The 18,418-nt window shown below is 33.1% G+C and overlaps 1 protein-coding gene across 2 annotated transcripts in view; it reads right to left on the bottom strand.

Annotated features, from left to right (window-relative positions):
* LOC124354170 (ubiquitin carboxyl-terminal hydrolase 36) overlaps positions 1-18,418 on the bottom strand; it is a 52,128-nt gene that overhangs the window by 22,976 nt on the left and 10,734 nt on the right. For both annotated transcript variants that reach the window (XM_046804430.1, XM_046804431.1), the window contains exons 3-6: positions 17,360-17,435; positions 11,513-11,632; positions 10,014-10,122; positions 980-1,047 (exon numbers count right to left, since the gene is read on the bottom strand). In XM_046804430.1, coding sequence (XP_046660386.1) covers positions 980-1,047; positions 10,014-10,122; positions 11,513-11,632; positions 17,360-17,435 — 373 coding nt within the window. The remainder of the gene's footprint in view (positions 1-979; positions 1,048-10,013; positions 10,123-11,512; positions 11,633-17,359; positions 17,436-18,418) is intronic.

Genomic DNA, 18,418 nt, shown 5'->3' with positions numbered 1-18,418 from the left:
AAACACCTAATGTAGTGATTGTCCAGAAGTGATTACTTCCTAAAGATTGAAATATTTGTCATAAAAAAAATTGACCTGTAATTTAATATAAAAATAACCTGTGCTTGTACATTAAACAAAATAATCATTTTAACATTAAAAAGTTTATACAAATATTTCCATTTGAAGGTCTTGAATATTTCAGTGCATTTCACCAAGGATTAAAATAACTACTAAAAACAGATAACTACTAAAAAAATATAAACAACATTGAACAGAAAACCCAAGTATTGATAAATTACCCTACTTACAAACTGTATACTTAATGAGCCAGGTTTAAGCTCTTTAGATGGAGGAAAATGTTTATAAGATAGCCTTAGTGAGTTAACAGAATTTCTTAATACCCGAAATAAAAAACAAAATATATTCTATAATAATACATAAATCCTATTATTATATTGTCAATTGCAACAAAATAAAGTAATTTGATTGTTATGAATTTTGAGTTGTGAAAACTTTAAATTTGTACAATACTTATAAATTTAGTAGGCTAAAAGTTTTTTCAGGTTTCAATGAATCAGTTTTTAATATTACATTAAAAGTTTCTTTTCCATTTCTCAAAAGAGAGGGCTTTCCTAAAATTCAAGTTTTGACCCCCTCAGCTAAGAATATCTAGTGACGTGAGTGAGGAAATCTAAGAACTATTGGCTTTTATATTACAGTGAATACTATATTGGTTACCGATTTCATTTTCGTTGTTTTTGTAAGTCCAAATACAAAATGCCAAAGGCAATTAAAACTCATAGTTGAATAAATAAAAGAATTTATTAATTGTGCAGTAATTTCACAGTTACCTACAATTTTAAATCTTATTTATGATAATAAGCATACATACTTATCAACATAATATCATAAGAAAAAGAAAATTATAGAGACAAAGCTTAAATGAAATCATTAAAACTTGTAGAATAATTTATTATTCTTTCTAGTATTAACGCACCTTCAGTTCGCAGATAACCACCAAATATTTGACTCAGTGGCGTGGTCTCTTTACTGTAGCTGTCCAGGCTGAAATAAGATACGTGCATTAAGAAGGTGACAATGCACAACTTTCACTTTAAGCAGATTTGTATAGCCATTGGTGACTCAACTGTCAACTCAATAAAGGCATATTTAAGAGTAATGAAAGTCTCATCTTAGAGTATGGAAAACGAGACAAGGACAACATGTCAAGCCCCCCGAGGAGAGCATTAATATCAATTCTGACTATCGTCTTTCTTTTAATCATTATCTCAACTACTATTCCCATGCTTCAGACGTCGGCTTACAAATGATTGCTTGAAGCTTACAGCATGACAATATACCTGCCTCCTTTTTTCTGTTATCATTTATTTCAATGTTAGGACATATAATAAATATTTTTTTAAATTTCCATGCTTACAATTAAAACCCAGACAAATCAACAATTCCATAATTCACCACAAGCTTGTACTGATAAATCTCGGTGTTCATGCTATAGACACTAACATTATTTTTACGCAATAGTAATTTTGTTCACTAAAAAATGAGCTGTCTTAGTTCGACTATCTAGAAGCAAGAAGGACAAAATATATCATTGTAGAAATCAAAGAATAAATCATTTGAATAATAAGCAATTATTGGACAAAATGGTAAAAAATACACAAACTATTTTTACTCAACACATAATTTTTATTAAATGTGATTGAAAAATGTTAACTGAAGATCTACTTAAAACCCAAAGTTCCATGGATATTACCGTACTGAGCAACAATGAGGAGTTATTCAAAGTAGAATCCCAGTCATTGACAGTTTGGTATGGAAATTCCTAGATTTAAAGCAATACTACATACATTAGTTTTCGACCATAATATCTCATCATAAACACACTTCAATCCTTGGGGTGCCAATCATATTTCTGAACATGACAACAGCCACTGTATGCGCAATCATGCATATGTGTGCAGTGAGCAAAAATTCAGTGTGTTGCACTGACCTAATAAACAACGCTTTGAAGAATTTTTTAAACGTATTATGACAAAAATTTATATTTCATGCATGTGCGAATCGTGTAAAATGTCAAAGTTCAATATTTAGTGTTGTACATGGGATGAGATGTACCGATTCAGGTATAATATTTCCACTTTCTATAAAACTGGATACATTTTCTGAAATAGGTAAATAAATAAAAATGCCTTTTGTTTCAAGCACCTCTCAGTGTACAACAGCTTTTCAGAGTAAACCAAGAGCAAGAGTTTAAATTGATCGACAGTTTGAGGACAAGATGGTGGAAAAGAGGATTATTTAACAAGTATTACTAATATTCTTATAAACATACACTTTAAATACCTATTTGAGTATTCAGATTTGCTAAGCACTTGACTAGAGTGCCAAAGATATATTTCTAATTTTTCAAAATTTCATTCTCTATTTTGAATTAATTTTTAAACCTTGAATCCCCAACCCTGTAACTGGCAGTTAACACGTTCAATGCTGACTTAGTTTTAACCCTTAGCACGCCGTAGACGAAATAATCTGCGATGTTTTTAGGTCTTATAACGCTGAAGACGAAATAATCCGCCGATCGATATAAATATATTTTATTACTGTTTATGAAGTTTATAAGCTCAGTATATAAGCCACAATACTAAGTAATGTACTGGCTTGACCAAATAATCCAGTTGCAGCTGTCAGCTGGCCGCAGTAGCTAAACAATACATTTTTTTGTTGCTGACAGCTGTTCTCTCTCTCCCGTCTGTACGCCGATGACGATACTATCCGCCATTACCGACGGTCAGTGGAGCACGCATGGTGCCTTTGGGAAGTGTTCTTTCTTTGTCATTCCTTATACAAACAGTTGTAAAAAGTTATTGTTACCGTGTTTTCTGTGTTAAAATCAAGTTTTTATTGTTTTGTCTGTTGTGTAATTATGGCTCATCACCCTGACGATTCTGATTATGACGATTTTGTTGCTAACGTTTTGAATGCTACGTTTTCTAGTGTTTACAATGATGTGGATGAAGATGATATTAGTGATACTCTTTTAAACAATTATACTGACAGTGACGATAATGATGATGTGAATGTTCAACAACCACAAGTAGGCATAGACCTATGTCAGCAACAGGTAAGAAGTCCTACCTTGCACAATAATGCTCAACCTACACCTACATCTGTATGGATCAATGTTACAAATGATGATCCTGGGTCATCTAATAGTATACCAATTTATAATGTGAATCATGGTCCAGTTTTACCATCTCATTTTGACAGTAACACCAAACCCATAGAGTATTTTGAATTATTTATGAATGATGACATAGTACAATTTATTTGTGATGAAACCAATATTTATGCCAACAAACGAAAAGATAACACTCACTCTCCTCATGCACGAGTAAACAAATGGGTAGATATAAATCCTTGTGATTTTAAAGCTTTTATTGGCATTATTATAAACATGGGTTTGATGCCTCTGACCAATTGAGGCATACTTTTCTACAAAATGGGATAGTAGAATCCCATTTTTCAGCGATGTTTTTTCTAAAAATGAATTTTTAAACCTATTTTGGAACATTCACTTTTATCATGAAGTAGGTCAGGGTGATGCAAAACCCAAAGGATACCTGATTCAGCCATTTGTAGATCACATACGGGAAAAGTGTGGTCTATTTTATAATACTAGTAAATATGTAGCTGTGGACGAAAGTACTATTTCTTTCAAGGGAAAAGTATCTTTCAGAGTCTACAATCCACAGAAACCCACTAAATTTGGAATAAAAATATTTGTAATTTCAGACAGCACAAATGGGTATATATACAATTTTATACCTTATTATGGGAAGCAAACCCTAATTCCTAATTCTACCCTTCTCAAGACTACACAAATCGTAAAAGTGATTTGTGAGTCAATTTTGCAGAAAAGATCCTAAAAACCCTTATGTAGGATTACAAGTTTATACAGACCGTTACTACACAAGCCCTGAACTTGCTAAAGAACTCCTTGATTTAGGGTGTGTTTTAACTGGTACTGTTATGCCGAACCGAGTTGGTATGCCTCCTAATTTGAAAGCTGATGGTAAAAAGCTCAAGAAAGGAGACGTTCTCTCCAAAAGAAAAGGAGATTTATTGGTCTTGTCCTGGAAGGATAAAAGGGTTGTGCACATGTTGAGTACGAAGGGAAAAGGGAGCAGACGTAATATGAGCCTTGTACAAAGTAAGTGGCCAAATAATTATCCAACCCCTAAACCAGATGTAGTAACAGACTATACCAAAAGAATGGGAGCAGTTGATAGAAGCGACCATTTTATCGCGTCTTATCAGTTCATGAGGCGTACGAAGAAATGGTACCGTAAGGTTTTTTTTTGGCTTTTAGAAGTGGTCATTGTCAACTCTTACTTATTATATAAAAATGTTCAAGAAGCAGCTGGAAAAAAACCACTTACCCATAAAGATTTTTGGAAAAGTTTGGTTAACGACTTGGTAGCAGATAAAGTACATCTACGTACGCAACGAAGAAAGCGTGGAAGACCAACTCTAATAATGTTCCTCAAGAAAAAAGCAAGCAACATTTTATGGGAAAAAGAGCTCAAGGATCCAGGAGGTGTGTTGTTTGTACAAGAAATGGATTACGAAAGGAGACAATGTACTTCTGCAAGTCATGTCCCGAGACCCCATGGCTTCATCCTGATTTGTGTTTCGAAGTTTACCATACAACTGACTAAAACTATCATCAGAACTTGTAAACTCATTAAGATCAGCATATTACACTTTATTTGTTTTCATATTCATGTACATAGCCCAGTTTTTATCACATGTATTTGATTACTCTGTAACCATTTGATTGAATTTGATTTTTATTGAAATATTCCATTATTATTAAAAAATGTCATTATTTTAATGAAAGTATTACATTATTGTAAAATTTACTTTTTTTTGTGTGTTATTAGTCATTAGGAATGATTAAAAAAATTAGCTTTAAGGAATTTTCATTTTCATTTTTTTACCTTAAATGAGCGTAATCTAAAAAATTACTAAATTTAAATCGGCGTTCAAAGGGTTAATGCACTATGCTGTGCACTGAAGTACGTTTTTATACTTTTATTTGAGTAAGTGCTTTAAATTATTTTTTTTAAAGGAAAACAACAAAGTTATGTAAATTTTACCTTTTACAAATAAAAAAATCTGACACGTAAGTGCGTCATCAGCAACAGCATCAAATAAAAATAATTAATATTTTTTCATCATTTGATAGCCCATTTAGTAAGGATTATTTAGAAAAAAAAGTTTTTGTGATTATCACATACCCTTTCGACGATATTTAATGTAACGCTAAACTATGTCTTCGTTTAAAAAAATACAAAGATGCAAACAAAATATTTTTTTCAGCCCTAGTAGGTTAACTTAGAGGTTTAAGGTATTTTTTTCTAGAATCTTCATTGTTTTAAGAATAAGCCTATAAATTTTCATGGAGATTTAATGGTAAATAAAAAAGTTACAAATTATTTTCGAAACGTAAGTGTCCTTCATTTTGCGATATCCATAGGTTAGAATTTGCGGAAATGCAAAACTTTGAAAGGCTATAAAAAGGGAACGGTAAGAGGTAGAGTGTTAAAATTTGGCATGGTGACTTATCTTCATGGGTAGAACAAACAAGCCAACTTTCATCAAAATCTGAGATGGTGGGTGAGAAAGTGATTTTTCTTTGGTTGAATTGATGTGGAATGACCCAATGCTCTGATGATAATTTTTCTATGTTTTTATGAGTTTTATAAACATATTACTTTTGTAGACTGAATTTCAATGCTTTTGTTTCATAAAATAAGGTCTGCAATAAAATAGGCAGCAAACAAAAAAAAAGCCTAGGCTTCAGTTTTATTCTTGTAAAAAGCTAAAATATAAATTCTAAATTAGTCTACTACTTTGGTAACAAAAAGAATGGTTTTCAGGCTACAAGGTTAGATATGATTCTTGGATGAGTAATTTCCAAAATTCTTTCTACAAATGTAAACACTATTTACACAAAAGTTTTTCAGTTGTTATGATATTCCTCAAAATATCTTTTGAGGCAAAGAGCCACTGGTTTTTCTGAATAAGCCTCACAGAGAAAAATGGTGTCTTCCTTCTTGCCATTTCTTTAGCAAAATTGACATTGTTTTCTACCTATCTTTCCATTTGGTTGTAAAGCTAGTTTTGTAGGTAAATGCCTTACATGCTTTTCTTGCATGACTTCATGTCATTACTCGCATCGTTGGGTTCAGGTGCAAGAAGACTGTTGATCACAGCCACTCTAAAATCTAACATTGTTATTTTATTGTCACCATTATGCTTGTTGTACAGTATAAAAGCATTCAATAAGCCAATATGCAATTTGATACTATTGTAAAAGTTATCTGCATACATTGAGTGTCCTTTGTTGAGCCATTCATCCATCAAATAAATTACTACTTTCTCTGAGTGCCCTTCACCAGAAAGTATGTCCATAGCACCAGCATATACGGCAAACTTCGTTACAAGGCCAATCAGTTTGCAGAGAACATACAGCTTTATGCCGTATTTGTCTGTTTTTTATGTACTGTTTGAACACTAACCGACCCCTCCTTAAAACCTTAGATTTAACTCTTTGCAAGGGCCTTAAATGCTGGACATTTTGTTATTGAAATAATCGGTCATCTTGGTCTTCAGATGCTAGATGTGAACCTCAATGTAACAAAAAACTTGTCCCACAACATATATTTGTCGAAACAGGTATGAAACAATTTGTCTTTCATCCAATACTGTCGGAGCTGAGGTAGCGTGGTTCATGATACCAGTGTGAAATAAAAGGCAAAGGAAAGTCTTAAATTCAGGCGATAAAAACTCTTTTCAATAATTAATTCGTGATTTAGGCTTTAGATTTCTGTTCAAAAAGATGTCAACTGCATACAAATTAGTCTCCCTGATAATGGCATGTAAGAAGCAATCGTCAATAATAAGTTGGAAATAATTTATTGTATTGTTGCCAGGCAGTGGAACTTTCAACCCTGTCGGTTGGCTAAACAAAAATGTTTTCAACTGAGGTACTTCATCCCACTGAAATTCAAAACGTTTTTCCAACGTTGTGTTGCCAGTTGAGTTGGTGGGGGTAGGGAAGGTGTGGCATTTGCCATGGGTATGAAGGCCACTAGGGACGGGCAAGTCATTTTCACCCAGACAGGATGAAACATTACTTATACTTACTCACTTATCAAGGTTATCGTCAAGGTCATTATGATATCACTGTCACTGGACTCAGTACCACTAGGTTTGTAATTGTCACCTGTGCTGTACTTAACAGAATCTGATTCATAGTTTGCAAACCTATCTATTTCACTGAGAGTTAGGCAATCGCAATTACGAAAATCTAATTGTTTCGTATCACTCATGTTTAAAACTACAAAACAAATTAATTACGAAACAAAGGGCACTTTATCATACTATAACCTCAATACGGCACTGACATTACCAATTAACGTCATTAAATTAAATGTAGCATCGATGATTTGGCCATAAATGGGTGTGCGCGCAATGCTGCACTTACGCGTCATCAGCATATATGGCGAAGAACCTAGATGACTATGGCAAGGAACCTACATGACTAACACGCGTCATCCACATTGAACATGTTAAAAAGGTAATTTAGTCTAAATGAGTTGCATTTTTCCAGCACTATATTTATAATGATATTTTATGTTGTTTTACTCATTAAGTTTTGTAGAATATTGAGCCACTCTAATACATTAGATATACTCATATAAATATTTTTCACATTAGCCTAGAACTTGCACTTGAAAATCACAACATTCTGGAGGGACCATGCATAGCAAACTGAGACAAGTTTGAAATTTAACCCTCTGTACTACTCTGGCCTGCACTGTAGGCCATGGCCGGATTCCCAGACAAATTTGATTAAAAATTAAATAACCATGCCCATTACTCCCCAGCGCATTGCAGACCATAGTGCACTTCCCCTTCAGCTCTGATTTGATCTTCCTGTTGATGTCATATGCACTACAATTTATTTTTAAAACTGTTACACAATTAGGATTTAAAGACCCATTTAAAGGTTCATTTTACTATCGGTTATTGAAATATTACAATTTTGGTTATTTTTTTACTAGTTCAAAGTTTGGTGTATTTTACTCATATTTTTTGGACGTGTGTGCGGTCAAGCATATCTGTGGCCTGCAATGCAGAACACCGGTGTAGACGGACGTAATCCACTATATTAAAATCAGAGCTAATGAGAAAATGACCCCGTTCTGCATTGCAGGCCACAAGAGTATATGGACGTTCTGCAAAAATACCCACAGAGTGCAAAGGGTATTCCAAAATAGGCAAAAGACAAAATGTAACGTTTAGTTGAAAAAATATTTATTTTAATGTTCTATGAAAAAAGACTGAAGCTATTTACTAAGGTCATGCATATTGGTAAAAACAGTTAGCGAGTTAATCTAATACACCTACTTCAAATCCAAAACATCCGATCCAACCATCCAAAACTTGGGTGAAATTAAAGTAAAAGTATTCTATTATGTAATTATATTTCACCTACATAGTCAAACTATGTTTCTTTATAGTATTTAATGTATTTTGCAATAAATTAAAAGCTTTAGCTCAATTAAAATTATGATAAACACATTCAAAGCAAATAAGAACAAGTCAACAGAAAAGGCAGACTAACTGACTGTAAACACAAGCAGATTGTTCACAAGTTACAAAATAACTTAAACAAAAATAAATTAGTGATGGAAAATTTACACTTAACACTTTGTGATTCCCATGGTACATAAATATCGTTACAAAACACAATTTTTAATACTATAAAAACTTAATCATTTAACGGTGGCATAATATTTCATTTTTAATGACTACCATTGTAACAGCGGTCTGTTTCATTCAAAATTAAACAACTGCTAACTTTAGAGATAATTTATTCCTGATTCATTACCAATAAAATCATCACCACACCAATTTCTCATTTCTAACTCTTTACTGCCGACATAGGGTTATTAACATCATTATGCAACATTACAACCTGACCATAAGGAGTATATAAATTTATTTTCATTAAGTAAATCTGTTTGTAACTTCTAGTCTCTTTGGGAGCAGGGCCGCATTTACAAATTCGGCGCCCCTAGGCCTACAGACCAAAGAGCGCCCCCCCCCCAGAGGACTCCGATTACACTGACGTAGAAATCCAGTAAATTTCTTAATTACGTAATTTTGATGAAAGATAATTACAATAGTATATATATATATATATATATATATATATATATATATGTATATATACATATATAGGAGTGTTTTGAATAAATAAAAGCAATGAACCAATGAATGAGTCAACGTCGCACCCCGGACCTAGTTGACCTTGGCCACCCGCCCCGCCGAGCGCCAACACCACCCGCCGCCGCAACTTTTTTCTTTTGTGTACTTTAAAATTTATGCGCCCCCTAAAATTTTGCGCCCAAGGCCTGGGCCTAGTGGGCCTATAGGGAAATGCGGCACTGTTTGGGAGCTGTGATGGTATTGTCTAAAATATTTAAGGGTCAAAAATTGTCACTCTTGTGGCATAAGTGAGTCACTGACAAGTCATAGCGATTTAAATAATTTAGTTTCAATTATACAACTTTTGTTAAATTTATTACACAATGGTACTTATATTTTACTGTATCATTGTGATATTAGCTTAGCTGTTTTATCAGTTTCATCAGAGCGGCTTCATGATAAAAATCTAATCTGAGATCTAGGTGTTAATTACCGAGTTATGTCCATCCACAAGTTTGGAGAGAAATGAATCTCAAAGACTCAAAGCAGTGATATGGCTCTTCATGTGTTGGTGATAATGAAATCGTGTCTATAACTAAATCAACAGATCTTAAGCGATCTAATCACTTTAGATGTAATAAGGAAACAATGTTTTTTTAGCAGCATGCACAGAAAATATATCTAATATAATTGACTGTTGAACCACCTTAAACAGGTAAGACACTCACTTATTTGCCTGCATCAGCCTAAGGTAGGAACGATCCATGCTTTCTATGAGATATCGCAGAAACTCATGAGCATCCTCTTGGTGTCCGTGGATCAGCCTCTTACAAATCACTAAAAATATATTACACATGTTACAGTAAATATACAAACATAATAATAAAGGATGATTAAAAAAAATTTAAATATAAACAAATGTGTTAAAAACTAGTTTTTAGTTTAAAAGTTTGCTAGGTCATAATTATGGTATGTAATTGTACACCCAACTGATCAATGAACAAACCAGTTTCTTTCTACATAAACTTAACAGGAATTTTAAAATTGCTAATGTATTTTCCTTATTTATACTTGTCATAGAATGGCAAAGACTATTGTAATGAGTGAAGAGCTAAACTGCACAATCTTAACCAATCTCTTTTACGGAAAATCTATGTTGACACCATAATAAACTTAAATTTTTTGTTAAAATATAATTTTATATTTTACCACTCGTTAGTTAGTTACTGAAACTGGCTATGGGAATTTCTAAATATTATTTTAAAGAACCCAAGTTGATGTTTACTGATAACAAGTTATGAATTTACCTCCTTTCATACTGAGTTTAACAAGAAGTATATATTCCACAATTAATTGCTACTGAGCTTTGCCATCAGTCTCTTTAATGTAAAACCCTATATAGGATTACCTATAACCTTAGGTTAGTTATTACCTTATGGTAAGGTTAAACTTCATTAACCCTCCAACTGAGTGACAGCACAGATGTTCATCAATACCGCTTGTGAACTGATAAAGATGGCACAGCCGTCAGTCAACTTTCCGCTATTAAAACCGTTAAGTTATAAAGATATAACTTGCACAAGTCGAATCCTCTAATCATAAATACCAATTCATTTTATACTTTATATTCATAATACTAGCCTACTCGTTGTCAGCTGATAACGATCCAAATGCCACATGACATACAGCTGACAGACTATGCAGCTGAAGACACGCTGTACAGCCTTGACGTTCTTTGTTGGTAGGTTAATATGTAGCCTAGATGTTTATAATTGATTGTTATGCTGTGAAATGGGCGATCCTTGTTCAAATTATATATATGAACTATTGTATGAAGAAAATATATTTGGATGATTATAAATTGGTGGAATGTGAGTTGGGTTATGAAAATTGATAGTGACAATGAAAACAATTCATCATTATCTGATTCCTCTTGCCCAAAGAATCAATCCAACACCAATATGGATGCGTACTGCCAAAAAAAAAGTAGTACATACTTTACATTTTTATCAAAAAACTTTTTTTGCATTGTAAATGAGTGTATTAATGTTAAATTTCTGTTCGCTACAAAACCGTGTATAGTTGGTACATTTACAGTATCATACTATCTAAACCTAAACATTTAACCAAGTACTCTGAAATTTAGCTTAATACTGAGCTATTACGGTTCAGATCTGAAGTAATACTAACACTATTTTACATTAAAATGTGTTCAAACAAACCTTACATTTCAGTTTGTTGTAGATTAGGTGTGGCCTGATGGGACTGGATGATGCACTGTTCTCCATCGAGCACTTAAGTGTTTTCAGCATTGCGCAGATTAAACACTCTGTGTGTGTCAAACCATCTGAAAAATTAACTTTGACATGACTTCACAATGGACAGGTAAAAAATCAATGTTGTTTTAAATGGAAATGATACAAGAGGTGTCCCCACCTTAAGTTTTTAGGAGAGATTTGTAGAAATGTCCTCTCAGATTGGGTGGCCTATACTGCTGACAACAACAAAGAATATTTTTATTTAATTAAGTGTGTCTGAATGACAGATTTTATAGACATATGGGAAAAACAAAAAATCATTGTGGGCAGCTGTGCTTGCCATCCAACCTTAGAGAACATGGAGTATACTACTAAATATGATCCTGTTGAGAAAGAATGTCCAGTGACTAACACATGACTAAATGAACAGGACAGTTTCAATGGAGAACTCCTCCTACTTTTTAAAGACAAGGTAGGAGTATGCCACATCATCTTTCGTGTAACAGGCTTCGCTGAGGTTCCATACAAAATTTACAAACATATAGCTCAATTCATTCTTGATATCTCCAGCGCGCAGATAAACAAACAGACAATCATACAGAAATCTTTTAGATCCTCCGGACAGAAAAAGAGAAATTATGGCAACCTACTGAGTGATAAGCATCATTAAGCTCAATTAAATTCCATGGCAGGATGTGCCAACATAGAACTTATTTTTTCTCTGTATAAATTAAGTATTCATGTAAAATTTAAAGTCTATGGATGAAATATTACTCCAGTTATCTTGCCACATCATACATTTACATATTTATTCATTAAATTAGGTTTACAGAAGTTTTCATATAATAAAAGTTCCGTTCAGCTAGGACAGGTACTACAACACTTAATAGTGTGCTGAAATCATATCTTATCACCAAGATTGACTTTTCAATATATTATTTTTTTCATTTTACCCTATGAATAAAAGAGCCACATGTTAAAATCATATATGATTGTACTGTTTGTTTAAACATTTATTTGTTCTGCATTTTCTCATTGTTTATCTTGATTACCCATGAGATCAATGTAAAATTATTCACCAATGCTTAACCATATCCCAAGTGACATGCACCATCATTGAACTATACCTCATAAAAAATGAAGCTTCATGCAAAATTCAAGTCTAAAGGTCAGTTAGTTTTTGAGATATCATGCAGATAGACAGACAAATAGAAATGAAATTTTTTCAGCCAGCTCCTTAAGTTAAAGGCTTTCCTAACGCTCAGCCAATAATTAAGGACACAAGTGCCATTTTCCAATATGGTTTAGAATTTTTTAACATTTTAATTCTTTACAGTTTTGTTTTTAACTATCTACTAAATTTTTAAAAATGCAACATTTTGCATTTTGAAAACACCATTGTTAAAGTGGTTTCAACATGTAACAAAACAGTGTTTTGTCTCTATAACGTAAACAAACTGATTCAACTTGTAATGCGTTCCTACTGTATTACCGGAGCTTCATATATTTCTCTGTTATTTTATATTTTACGCCTTGAAGTTAACAAGGACAAATTTTAAAAAAACTTGCCTAGATAATATTTTACATAAAAAGTACTTTTTAAAATACACAACTTAAAAATAATATTTATAAAATAAAAAGTTCATCATGAAAACAAAAAATTACAACATATGAAACTTAACAGTTACAAAACTACTTCTAAACTAAGCATATCAAAATAATGTTTTCAATACATACAATAGCCTACATTGTACTAGTTACAAGTAAACTATACTGTCTAGTAGTTCACCTAGTAATAGAGGCCTAAAAAAATTGACTAGGTAGTAGAGCCTTGTTATTAACTGTTGCGAAGTTGTTTGGCAAACTATGATACTGTCACGAAGACTCCTGTGATCACATGCCCATAAATATAACCATATTAAAGAAATTAACATTTTGGTTTAAAATTTTGTTACTTTCCATTGTTAAATTAATTATGGTTCAATATCATGCACTTTAAATCTAAGTTCAATTTCAATTATTAATAGTCAATATACAGTAAGTGAATATAAAATCCTATTATATTTTTATCATATAATGAACTTATAATAAGCTAAGCATATTTCATCTTGTCATTTTAACAGTTTTGGTTAGTGACAGCTACTGGTGCCACTTCATAAACTTATATCATTTTCAAACACTGATAAAAAAAATTATTTTCTAAGTGGATAGGTTTAAACCTACAAAATCAAAGCTGGCTGCCCACTCCCTCTACGAACCGGCACGGTGTTTTGGTGTTTAATATCGTATGCCTACCTTCCAATAACGTTTCACGACCTCGTTTATTATTTAGGACCCAGTCTTTCCAAATTCAGTTTTCGATATCGTCGCAAATTAAATAATAAAACGAGGGTCGTGAAACGTTGATTGGAAGGTAGGCATTACGATATTAACACCAAAACACCGTGCCGGTTCGTAGAGGGAGCGGGCAGCCAGCTTTGATTTTGTAACTTCCGACCACAGAAAAACTCCAAGATGTCCTTGCCCTATCGAAGTCAGTCAAGGACTAAATCGAGATGTCTTTGGTGATCTTCCAGATTTTCAGAAAAAATAACAAATTGGTAGCAGATCGTGGTTTGAAATGGAAGGCTAGGCTTGCCGGTGGGAGCGGAGGAATTCTACACAGCTATGAGAGCTAAGTCCTAGTTTTAAGTTTTTTTAAAGGGGTTAGACGTTTTTCTAAATTTTTTTAGTTTTCTAAATTTTCCTTACACTGCCTTTTTTTTTTTTACTCAAAATGTTAAACTTTTTCGAAGTAGCTTGTTTTTAATGTGCAGGTCTGAGCCAAGCAGTTCTTGCATACCAACTGCTACCTAAGCCTAGTTGTGTAATAATTGAACATGTGTGAGTGGGCAGTATTTCTTAAACTTTAGTAACTTATTCTCACTAATTATTTAGGCATAGGTATTTGGTTGATTTTTTCTAGCTTAAAATTTTACTTTAAACCAATTTTAATAAATTTTTTTCTCTCACCAAAGTTAACTCTTAACCTAACTTTTTACTTTCACCTACAGTGTAGTCTGTTGCCTTAAACATACCTGGTACTTAATTTACTTGTGCTTTCTAAACTTTAATTAGCACCTTTTAGTATATTTTAATTTAAACTTTGGCTCAGATCTGTGCAAGTAAAGTCGAAGGATTTCATAGATGCTGTTGGTGACTGCGTATTGTACTGCCGCCTATGTATAGCCTACCTTTTGTTTTTAAAGTTCTTAGCTTTCTGGTTAATATTTGAAACCCCCTTTCAGTTTCCACCAGATTATTTACTTTGGGTTGGCTTATAATTAAAAGTGTTCTTTTTTATATAACTTGCTTTCCTTCTGATATTTCATCTCTACATCTGATTTAATTAAAATTATTAAAACCTTTCCACACCAACCCTTAGTTCCAAATGCAATTAATTGTTGTTATTCTAGGATTTTAATTAATTATTTAGTTGTTTTATTTATTCTTCCAGCGGATTTACACCACTTGTACATGTTATAAGTTGATAAGAGTTTAAATTTTTAATAGCACTAATTTGATGATTTTTGTCTACTGTGTTGAATTTATTCGAGTCTTACAAAATTTTGTTAATTAATCTTAGTCTATACACAAGGTAAGTTGAAGTGTTACTGTTAAATTTATCTGATAAATTTTTCTACTTAGAAATATGTCAAACTTTTATGTAGGCCTATGCTATTTGATTGTTCGGGGCAGTTCAAGCTTAAGGGGTTGATTTAGTCTAACAGTTTGCAATTTTTTTCTAAAACCCTCTTCAAAACTTTAATGTTATTGTAAAAATAATAATTCTTTTCATAGTCTATTATTAAAAGCCACTTTGATTCTTTTGACTAGTGCCTGTTTAAATTAAAACAGTTAAAAGTTAATATGGAGTACACCTTTGGTTTCAACTAGTTTTGAAAGTAACATAGGCCTAGGCTTGTTTTGTAATTTTTATGAAGTTGCAGCTTGGGGTTGGATTTGACGTGCTGACATACATATAAGTGATTTAAATTACTTACAAAACTAAACTTTTCTTTCCAAAATGTTGAAAACATCCTTTCTTTTACAAACTTTTAAAAACTATAGTTTGCCACCTTGAGGGTTTCACTATTTTATAATATACCAAACCCTAGTGGGACTCTTTGGATTGATTGATATGTCAGCTTGCTTGATTCAGCTTCGGGTGTTTAACTTACCTAAATTTCAGTTTAGCCTAATTTAAGCCTTAAGTGGTTAAAATAATTTTTTTTTCCTTTGGTCTTTAATTTCTTAATTTTTTAATTTTTTCACTGGGGGTTTTTTTTTGGATTCTTGGCCTCAAAAGAGTTTTTTTTTTTGGTGGTGTTCTAAATTATTTACAGTTTAAAGGGAGAGTTTACTATTTGGGCTTGTGTCTTATTCACTTGGGACTTGTTGAACTTTATGTAGTAGTTACCGGTTTAGCGCTACTTTACGACTCGCTCCACATATATTTTTTTTTTTTTGCTCTTCTACGGTACAGTTGCTCGGCAGTACAACCAAGGTCGTTTACCCAGTTAATTTTCGTATCGGTGATTTGGCAATGTTTCGAACGAGTAAATTTGAGTAATGCGGCTAATCAAATTTCAGCCAAACTGCAACCTCTGTGGTCACGCCCTCTGGTTTATTCATGATTTTTACCTCTCCAGTCACCGTGACATTGAGGTGTCCCAAGTCAGGGGAAACTTATTAGGTCGGCCCATGTTTCCCACCTAAAGAAATATTTTGGGCCTATCTAAGACCAAAGCGCCGCTGCGGGACGTTTATAGGGATGGTTTAGGGCCATAGTGATGTTAGTTTAGTTTTTCCCTCCTCCTTCTTCTTCTTCTTCTCTTCCTTACACCACATTAAAACTCTGATACTTTTACTCCTCTTCTCTTCTGACTTCGATAGGGCAAGGACATCTTGGAGTTTTCTGTGGTCGGAGTTACAAAATCAAAGCTGGCTGCCCGCTCCCTCTACGAACCGGCACGGTGTTTTTGGTGTTAATAATCGTATGCCTACCTTCCAATCAACGTTTCACGACCTCGTTTATTATTTAGGACCCAGTCTTTCCAAATTCAGTTTTCGAATATCGTCGCAAACCATTAGTATATTTTCAGGTGTTAACCTGGAAATGGCGGTACCACAATTATGCCATGATAAGACTATAAAACTTGACTGTGTAGTTGTACTTGTCTGCGAGATAGCAGCACTGAACAGGCTGTGTACTCCTAATCTTATCCACCATAATTATATTTAATGCTTCTGGTGGCATAACTGTGTAAAATATTACATTTCTTTTATTGTGGCCAGCTGATGTTTGTTGTTTTGACGACCCTGAGGAGGATAGTTACTTCTGTAGTTAGTGGAATATAAAATGGAATATTTTCAAAGCAATAAAAGCTAAATATATTGTTAATCTAGGTTTTTGCATATAATGAAAATGATAATTTCCCAAACATATTTGTTGGATGTTCTATATAACAAAAATTAGGAATTCATGTGTTAAAAATGTTACCTAAAACTAAATTTAGCGTAGCCCCCACTCATACTATGCAACTGTCAATAACAGCCAAATGTGTGGTATCCATGAATAACGACAAATCAATTGTACCATGGTGAATGTCACAACACATCATTATTCAACTTTACTCCAATGATATATTTATATAGCAAAGAGTTATTTCCCTACTGAATTCATTCTAAAACTTATACATTGTTTTTAAAATTCTAAGTTTATTTTGAATTTAAGAATACTTTTATTTATATTGAGAGAAGAAATGATTACTTACTCATCGTTTCACATTTGTCCTTATGCGCTTTGTCATTTAGCAGCCAATTCACAAAGGCTGGCACATGAAATAACGCCTGAAATAATACAAAATTAAATTAAAATTGCAGTTCTTAAGATGCACTTATAAAGAAAAATTGTATTTTAAGCATAGTCTATGATGCTGTAGATGGAGCTTATATTGGTCACTGTTAAATTACATGAAAAACATAAAACCAATATTTAAAACTTTTATTTGTTTTGTGAGGCCTTTCAATAGCGAGGCTATCATCTTCAGACACATCACAAAAAAATCATGTAATTCATAGTCTATGATAATTATGTTAAAACATTACACATATAATTATAGGTAAAAAAAAAAACATTCCTTGCTTCCATTTTAAACTTACATGGTGAAGTATGTCAGTATCCCACAGCTAAGCAGCTAAGGTTAAAGGGTTGATAATATTCATTACAATTTGCTTATAGGTAAATAAGTACATAAACTCCTTAAATTGGTTAAAAAAATGCAAGACCTATTCTGCTTTAATCCTTTTGGTGCCATTCGACACATTTCCCTATCTAATTTTATCAATAATGATCTTATTCTATTTCTAAGCATTTTATTGTATAATTATAGAGATGAATAGGTATCTGGATTTTTTTCAAATCAGACACATTGCTGTTGATTGTGATTTCAAATCAAATCTTAATATTGCCTAAATATACTTTATGAAATACAGTAGAACCTCGGTTAACCGAGCCTCGCTTAACCGAGACTCCGGGTTAACCGAGGCCGTCCTCGACGATTTTTTTTTATTTAAAAAGCAAAAGAAACACGCCACAAACTACGTACAGTAATGAGCGTTTGGGTGCTCCTTTTATCGCAATACGCACGCTAGCCTGCAATGCGTTAAAACTACTGTACAGTAAATTGTTGGCAACTGTTGTGTTTCCTCGGCCAAATATTTGCGTAGCTTAGCGCTTATCTTTGCCGAATGCATACGGCACTGTCACCCGACACCGCTCGCCAGAGCAGCTGCAGGTGTTGTAACCCGACACCGCTCGCCGCCGGACCAAT

Source organism: Homalodisca vitripennis, chromosome 2 (genome assembly GCF_021130785.1).
Source record: "Homalodisca vitripennis isolate AUS2020 chromosome 2, UT_GWSS_2.1, whole genome shotgun sequence".
In the NCBI taxonomy this organism is placed as follows: Eukaryota; Metazoa; Arthropoda; class Insecta; order Hemiptera; family Cicadellidae; genus Homalodisca; species Homalodisca vitripennis.
This window is presented reverse-complemented; position numbering and strand designations above follow the sequence as displayed.